The 8973-nt window shown below is 44.2% G+C and overlaps 1 protein-coding gene across 2 annotated transcripts; it reads left to right on the top strand.

Moving 5' to 3' along the window:
* The first annotated feature begins 5927 nt into the window (after positions 1-5927).
* Positions 5928-8660, top strand: LOC138673085 (uncharacterized). Of its 2 annotated transcripts, XM_069761680.1 has the most exons (3): positions 5928-6091; positions 6554-6897; positions 7369-8660. In XM_069761680.1, the coding sequence occupies exons 2-3, from the start codon at positions 6677-6679 to the stop codon at positions 8288-8290; spliced, it is 1143 nt and encodes a 380-aa protein (XP_069617781.1). In that variant the 5' UTR covers positions 5928-6091; positions 6554-6676; the 3' UTR covers positions 8291-8660. The 2 variants fall into 2 exon arrangements, with proteins under 2 accessions (XP_069617781.1, XP_069617783.1); XM_069761682.1 differs by lacking the exon at positions 5928-6091 and having other exon boundaries at positions 6176-6897.
* The last annotated feature ends 313 nt before the right edge of the window (positions 8661-8973 follow it).

Here is an 8973-nt window from a genome sequence, read left to right as displayed (position 1 = left end):
GCCGAAAAAAGACATTTGTCCATCCAGTTCAGCCTATATTCCATCATAATAAATACCCAGATCTACGTCCTTCTACAGAACCTAATAATTGTATGATACAATATTGTTCTGCTCCAGGAAGACATCCAGGCCTCTCTTGAACCCCTCGACTGAGTTCGCCATCACAACCTCCTCAGGCAAGCAATTCCAGATTCTCACTGCCCTAACAGTAAAGAATCCTCTTCTATGTTGGTGGAAAAACCTTCTCTCCTCCAGACGCAAAGAATGCCCCCTTGTGCCCGTCACCTTCCTTGGTATAAACAGATCCTCAGCGAGATATTTGTATTGTCCCCTTATATACTTATACATGGTTATTAGATCGCCCCTCAGTCGTCTTTTTTCTAGACTAAATAATCCTAATTTCGCTAATCTATCTGGGTATTGTAGTTCTCCCATCCCCTTTATTAATTTTGTTGCCCTCCTTTGTACTCTCTCTAGTTCCATTATATCCTTCCTGAGCACCGGTGCCCAAAACTGGACACAGTACTCCATGTGCGGTCTAACTAGGGATTTGTACAGAGGCAGTATAATGCTCTCATCATGTGTATCCAGACCTCTTTTAATGCACCCCATGATCCTGTTTGCCTTGGCAGCTGCTGCCTGGCACTGGCTGCTCCAGGTAAGTTTATCATTAACTAGGATCCCCAAGTCCTTCTCCCTGTCAGATTTACCCAGTGGTTTCCCGTTCAGTGTGTAATGGTGATATTGATTCCCTCTTCCCATGTGTATAACCTTACATTTATCATTGTTAAACCTCATCTGCCACCTTTCAGCCCAAGTTTCCAACTTATCCAGATCCATCTGTAGCAGAATACTATCTTCTCTTGTATTAACTGCTTTACATAGTTTTGTATCATCTGCAAATATCGATATTTTACTGTGTAAACCTTCTACCAGATCATTAATGAATATGTTGAAGAGAACAGGTCCCAATACTGACCCCTGCGGTACCCCACTGGTCACAGCGACCCAGTTAGAGACTATACCATTTATAACCACCCTCTGCTTTCTATCACTAAGCCAGTTACTAACCCATTTACACACATTTTCCCCCAGACCAAGCATTCTCATTTTGTGTACCAACCTCTTGTGCGGCACGGTATCAAACGCTTTGGAAAAATCGAGATATACCACGTCCAATGACTCACCGTGGTCCAGTCTATAGCTTACCTCTTCATAAAAACTGATTAGATTGGTTTGACAGGAGCGATTTCTCATAAACCCATGCTGATATGGAGTTAAACAGTTATTCTCATTGAGATAATCCAGAATAACATCCCTCAGAAACCCTTCAAATATTTTACCAACAATAGAGGTTAGACTTACTGGCCTATAATTTCCAGGTTCACTTTTAGAGCCCTTTTTGAATATTGGCACCACATTTGCTATGCGCCAATCCTGCGGAACAGACCCTGTCTCTATAGAGTCCCTAAAAATAAGAAATAATGGTTTATCTATTACATTACTTAGTTCTCTTAGTACTCGTGGGTGTATGCCATCCGGACCCGGAGATTTATCTATTTTAATCTTATTTAGCCGGTTTCGCACCTCTTCTTGGGTTAGATTGGTGACCCTTAATATAGGGTTTTCATTGTTTCTTGGGATTTCACCTAGCATTTCATTTTCCACCGTGAATACCGTGGAGAAGAAGGTGTTTAATATGTTAGCTTTTTCCTCGTCATCTACAACCATTCTTTCCTCACTATTTTTTAAGGGGCCTACATTTTCAGTTTTTATTCTTTTACTATTGATATAGTTGAAGAACAGTTTGGGATTAGTTTTACTCTCCTTAGCAATGTGCTTCTCTGTTTCCTTTTTGGCAGCTTTAATTAGTTTTTTAGATAAAGTATTTTTCTCCCTATAGTTTTTTAGAGCTTCAATGGTGCCATCCTGCTTTAATAGTGCAAATGCTTTCTTTTTACTGTTAATTGCCTGTCTTACTTCTTTGTTTAGCCACATTGGGTTTTTCCTATTTCTAGTCCTTTTATTCCCACAAGGTATAAACCGCTTACACTGCCTATTTAGGATGTTCTTAAACATTTCCCATTTATTATCTGTATTCTCATTTCTGAGGATATTGTCCCAGTCTACCAGATTAAGGGCATCTCTAAGCTGTTCAAACTTTGCCTTCCTAAAGTTCAATGTTTTTGTGACTCCCTGACAAGTCCCCCTAGTGAAAGACAGGTGAAACTGCACAATATTGTGGTCGCTATTTCCTAAATGCCCAACCACCTGCAGATTTGTTATTCTGTCAGGTCTATTAGATAGTATTAGGTCTAAAAGTGCTGCTCCTCTGGTTGGATTCTGCACCAATTGTGAAAGATAATTTTTCTTGGTTATTAGCAGAAACCTGTTGCCTTTATGGGTTTCACAGGTTTCTGTTTCCCAGTTAATATCCGGGTAGTTAAAGTCCCCCATAACCAGGACCTCATTATGGGTTGCAGCTTCATCTATCTGCTTTAGAAGTAGACTTTCCATGCTTTCTGTTATATTTGGGGGTTTGTAACAGACCCCAATGAGAATTTTGTTACCATTTTTCCCTCCATGAATTTCAACCCATATGGACTCGACATCCTCATTCCCTTCGCTAATATCCTCCCATAAAGTGGACTTTAGACAAGACTTTACATAGAGACAAACCCCTCCTCCTCTCCGATTTTTACGATCCTTTCTAAACAGACTGTAACCCTGTAAGTTAACTGCCCAGTCATAGCTTTCATCTAACCACGTCTCGGTTATTCCCACTATGTCAAAGTTACCTGTAGATATTTCTGCTTCTAGTTCTTCCATCTTGTTTGTCAGGCTTCTGGCGTTTGCGAGCATGCAGTTTAGAGGATTTTGTTTTGTTCCAATCTCCTCACTGTGGATTGTTTTAGAAATGTTCTTACCTCCCTTCTGAGTATGTTTTCCTGGGTCGTCTTTGTTCGAGTCTAATGTTTTTCTTCCCGTCCCCTCTTCTTCTAGTTTAACGCCCTCCTGATGAGTGTAGCGAGTCTTCTGGCGAATGTGTGTTTCCCAGGTTTGTTGAGGTGTAGTCCGTCTCTGGCGAGGAGTCCATCATACCAGTAATTCACACCGTGGTCCAGGAATCCAAATCCTTGTTGTCTGCACCATCGTCTTAGCCAGTTGTTTGCATCAAGGATCCTGTTCCATCTCCTGGTGCCATGCCCGTCTACTGGAAGGATAGAAGAAAAAACTACCTGTGCATCCAGTTCCTTTACTTTCTTCCCCAACTCTTCAAAGTCCTTGCAGATTGTCGGTAGGTCCTTCCTTGCCGTGTCATTGGTGCCAACATGTATCAGAAGAAATGGGTGGACGTCCTTGGAGCTGAAGAGCTTTGGTATCCTATCGGTCACATCCTTGATCATCGCACCTGGAAGGCAGCATACTTCTCTTGCAGTTATGTCCGGTCTGCAGATGGCTGCTTCGGTGCCTCTCAGTAGTGAGTCTCCCACCACCACCACTCTTCGTTGCTTCTTGGCTGTACTTTTTGCTGTCACTTGTTGCTGTGTGCCCTTTTCTTTTTTGCTTGCTGGTATTGCTTCATTCTTAGGTGTGCCATCTTCATCCTCTACAAAGATTTGATATCGGTTCTTCAGTTGTGTGGTTGGTGATTTCTCCATGGTCTTCTTGCTTCTTTTGGTCACATGCTTCCACTCATCTGCTTTTGGAGGTTCTCTGACACTTTTTGCATCTTCTGTGACCAGTAGAGATGCTTCTGTTCTGTCTAGAAAGTCTTCATTCTCTTTGATGAGTTTCAAAGTTGCTATTCTTTCTTCCAGACCCCGCACCTTTTCTTCTAAAAGGGCCACTAGTCTACACTTCTGACAGGTGAAATCTAATTCTTCTTCTGGTCGATCTGTGAACATGTAGCACATGCTGCAGCTCACCATGTAGGTTGTCACATCTGCCATGTTGCTCCTAGATCCTGCTGACTTGCTGTGTGTTTTCCTTCTTGTGTAATCTACTCAGCCAAGCTCTCTTGCAATAATGTCCTACAGGCAAAAATTCGCGCGCCGTACGGCGCGCGGTTTGGTGATGCTTTCGAAGCAGCTGGTCCCGGCTGTACCCAACGATCTTCTAGCTTAGGGAGACTTCGCTTCTCCCAGAAGGCACCTGGAATATGCAAATTAGCCTCCTGAAGCTTGAATCCCTGGTTTGGTGATGCTTTCGAAGCAGCTGGTCCCGGCTGTACCCAACGATCTTCTAGCTTAGGGAGACTTCGCTTCTCCCAGAAGGCACCTGGAATATGCAAATTAGCCTCCTGAAGCTTGAATCCCTGGTTTGGTGATGCTTTCGAAGCAGCTGGTCCCGGCTGTACCCAACGATCTTCTAGCTTAGGGAGACTTCGCTTCTCCCAGAAGGCACCTGGAATATGCAAATTAGCCTCCTGGAGCTTGAATCCCTGGTTTGGTGATGCTTTCGAAGCAGCTGGTCCCGGCTGTACCCAACGATCTTCTAGCTTAGGGAGACTTCGCTTCTCCCAGAAGGCACCTGGAATATGCAAATTAGCCTCCTGAAGCTTGAATCCCTGGTTTGAAGCTTGAATCCTAAGCGCACTAAGCGGTTCGCTAGGTCTGCCACCATTGGTACGGTACAGTCGAAATTTCTTTTGTCCGTTACTTTGATCTGCTCTTTGTCTTCCTATTCTGTCATGGCATTTGTGGATTCAGGCGCTGCCCTGAATTTGATGGACTTGGAGTTTGCTAGGCGCTGTGGGTTTGTCTTGGAGCCCTTGCAGTGTCCTATTCCATTGAGAGGAATTGATGCTACGCCTTTGGCCAAGAATAAGCCTCAGTATTGGACCCAGCTGACCATGTGCATGGCTCCTGCGCACCAGGAGGATATTCGCTTTCTGGTGTTGCATAATCTGCATGATGTGGTCGTGTTGGGGTTGCCATGGCAACAACTCCATAACCCAGAATTAGATTGGAAATCAATGTCTGTGTCCAGCTGGGGTTGTCAGGGGGTACATGGTGATGTTCCATTTCTGTCTATCTCATCATCCACCCCTTCTGAGGTCCCAGAGTTCTTGTCTGATTACCGGGATGTATTCGATGAGCCCAAGTCCAATGCCCTACCTCCGCATAGGGATTGTGATTGTGCTATCAATTTGATTCCTGGTAGTAAGTTTCCTAAGTGCCGACTGTTTAATTTATCTGTACCTGAGCACGCTGCTATGCGGAGTTACGTGAAGGAGTCTTTGGAGAAGGGTCATATTCGCCCGTCATCGTCGCCATTGGGAGCGGGGTTCTTTTTTGTGGCCAAGAAGGATGGTTCGCTGAGACCTTGTATTGATTACCACCTTCTAAATAAAATTACGGTCAAATTTCAGTACCCCTTGCCGCTGCTGTCTGATTTGTTTGCTCGGATTAAGGGGGCTAGTTGGTTCACCAAGATAGATCTTCGTGGTGCATATAATCTTGTGCGTATTAAACGGGGCGATGAATGGAAAACAGCATTTAATACGCCCGAAGGCCATTTTGAGTACCTGGTTATGCCATTCGGGCTTTCTAATGCTCCATCAGTGTTTCAGTCCTTTATGCATGACATCTTCCGAGAGTACGGTGTTCATTTTAGGACATGGTCACAAATCAAAGTCAAACATCAGAAATGATGTTACCTGTCTGATACCTCATTCTGATACTTGAGTCTGATACCTGAGTCTGAGGCTATGTTCACACGTTCAGGATTTCCATCCTTTTTTTTTCCTGACTGAAACCGCAGGTCTCTGCAGAAAACGCAGGTGCGTTTTTTGGTGCGTTTTTGGTGCGTTTTTTAGTGCGTTTTTTGATGCAGTTATGTCTGCAGATTGTCTGTGTTTGACAGAAATAAAGTTTACTGCAGTGGGGGGGGGAAAAAAAAAAAAATGATGTCATTTCCTTGTCCAACCCTTTTCTTCTTCCATCCTCCATTTTGGAACTTACACATCAAAATGAGTGGACGTGCTGAGCGTCGTCCAGATGACAGCCCACGGATCCAGCTCCGCACGCCACACCGGATTGCGATCCTGGGGTTGATGCTTCTAATTCTGAATCGACATGCATGTCAGGTAAGCAGATGTCTGTTTGTTTTATATATTGGGTTATGGGTACATGTCCACGTTCTGTAAACGCTGTATGTTTGGCGCTGCGTGTGGCCGCAGCGCCAAACATGCAGCGTCCACATGTAACAGCATACTGGAGGTGATGTCATGAAATCACGTGTCCACTGTGTGTCATCCGTCAGCCCTGCGACTCCGGACATGCTGCGCGTTTTTTATGATCACAGCATGTCCCTGTTCCTTGTTGTGAAACTGCGGCTCCGCAATGAATAAAACAGGGCCCTATGCGTCGGGTGTGATGATGCTGGATTTGTACAATGAACACATCTGGCATCATTGCGTCCCAGAATGGGGTGGGCCTTCCTGAATGTGGACACGTACCCTTACATAATCGGCATTGTTTTCCTTGCATGTTTGATATATTTTTCTAATTGTTGTGTTTACAAAATATTTTTTTATTTTTCTATTTAGCGGCGGCAGAGAAGACGTGTGCAGAAACGAATGTGGGTGCACCCGCTTGTAGAAGACCGAACTGAGAAGGGGCACTTTCATGTGCTGTACAATGATTTGAGGAGGTAAGTAGAAATATATAGAATGACTAATTTACCTTTTTTGGCTAGCAATACTTGTGAAGTAACCCTTTTTTGTTGTTCTTTTGCAATTTACAGATATCCTGAAAAATGTATATCGTTTTGTCGGTTACCAATTATTGCCTTTGACAGACTGCTTACCATCCTGGCACCCCATTTGACACTGCAAGACACGGTGATGAGGAAGTCCATCTCTGCTGAAGAAAGGCTGCTCATCACCTTGCGGTAAGTAACAATTTTTTTGGGGGAATGTTGTTAGGTCTGTATTTTACTTGTGTGTGTGTCCAGTATGTGTGATTAAACCCACCCAGTCCTCTTGTTGGACAGGGGGCACACATACACACACACACGTGAGATACGGCTGAGTGTTGCATGGTAAACCCCGGCTCTGCCGCCTGCACTCTGGAGCGGAGTGTGCACCCACATACCAATACATGGAGCCGCACGCTCCACAACGGAGTGCATGCAGCAGGTCCGGGGATTACCATGCAACACTCGGTCATATCTCGCATGCGTGTGTGCACAAGTCCCATCAGGCCTTTTATTAATGTTTTTTACACCCTTCGTGTTGTGCTGGGTGTTAATGCCAGCATTATTGAATGGTGCTGGACGCATATAATAGCGGCCTTAACTTGTGACATGTTGTAATTACCTTTTTGTGTGACATTTCTAATTTTCTTTTTTGTTTCTTTCCAGATTTTTGGCCACAGGAGAGAGCTATACATCCCTGCACCTCCAATTTAGAGTTGGTAAATCTACCATCTCTAACATTGTGAGGTGTACATGTACCGTCATCTGGCAGAAGTTGCAGCCCATGGTGATGCCTTCCCCAACCGAGGAGACTTGGCTGCAGGTTGCAGCAGGCTTTCAGTCTGTGGCCAATTTCCCAAACTGCATAGGTGCAGTCGATGGTAAACATGTTCGGGTTCAGCAGCCACCACGATCAGGATCACGCTTCTTTAATTATAAGAAGTATTTTTTAGTGGTCCTGATGGCGGTGGCTGATGCCCATTACAAATTTGTTGCCATTGACGTTGGTGCCTATGGTAGTACTGGGGATTCTCGGGTGTTGCGAACGTCACAGATTGGGATGCAAATTCTTCGAGATGGCGGCACGCTCCCAGCCCCACGACCTTTGCCGGGTTCCACACATCCAGTGCCCTTCGTGATGGTATCGGATGAGGCGTTTCCCTTAACGACAACCCTGCTGCGCCCATACCCACGAAGGGGACTGGATGCCCGACGTAGGATTTTTAATTATCGGCTGAGTCGTGCACGCAGATATGTGGAATGCACCTTTGGGATCATGACTAGTCAGTGGAGGATCTTTCACACTGCCATTCAGTTGGACACAGACACCGTTGATGCTGTGATAAAGGCTTGCTGTGTACTCCACAACTATGCTCGTGAGTACAACACTGACGTTGATGTGGAGTACCAGCAGCCAGTATTTAATCCAGTGGTCAACGGGGGTCTGGGTAGGCCGTCCAACTCTGGTGTGCGTGTGAGAGAATCCTTCACTGACTACTTTATGAGTCCTGAAGGTGCCGTGCACTGGCAATACTCCTGTGCTGGTGTTGAGCAGCCTGACCAGCAGAGAAGGATGCATCTACACTGACCCCCCAAAAAATGTTGCCGACATCGCTGATAACAGTTTTGACAACATCCCGAAGAATGAGAAACGCCAGCAACCAACACAAAAGTTTGAAAAAAAAATTTTTTGTTTCATGTTACCAAAAACAGTTTTAAATAATTGGTTGTAATATAAATAAAAAATCTATTTGGGTGTAATTTGTTTTTTTTTTTTTTATGTCTAAAAAATTGTTGGTGTTTTACGAAAATAATAGCAGTATGACGTATACAATTGTTAACACATCAACACATAAACCACTAATTGATAGCCCATAAACCCAGGATAGCGGCCTTGTCCGCATTGTAATAAAGAAGAGAATATTATGTGTGAAATATAATATATTTAAAAGAACACAAATTCTTTGTAATATTTACAAAAGATTTTTCAATTAGAAAAAAAAAAAAAGCCCCTTTCAAATCCAAACGGCAACTGGAGCTAAAAAAAAAACAAAAAAAAACTCTGTGCCACTGAAAACTTTTGCCCACGTTCAATTCAGAAATGTATATTCGGGAGAATAGAGGAAATTTGATCCCTCTGATTGATATGGTGCTCCCCCCATATGCTGTGAACTGCCTCTGTCTCCAGAACTTCCTTGGCTGTGGGCCAAATACTGGGGTCTGGTAGCTGTTGTTTCCGGTGTTCGGTGTCGGGGCCTGAAAAGTCCCAAC

This window comes from Ranitomeya imitator, chromosome 3 (genome assembly GCF_032444005.1).
Source record: "Ranitomeya imitator isolate aRanImi1 chromosome 3, aRanImi1.pri, whole genome shotgun sequence".
Taxonomy (NCBI): Eukaryota; Metazoa; Chordata; class Amphibia; order Anura; family Dendrobatidae; genus Ranitomeya; species Ranitomeya imitator.
Note: the sequence above shows the minus strand (reverse complement) of the source record. Positions and strands in the feature narration are given on the sequence as shown.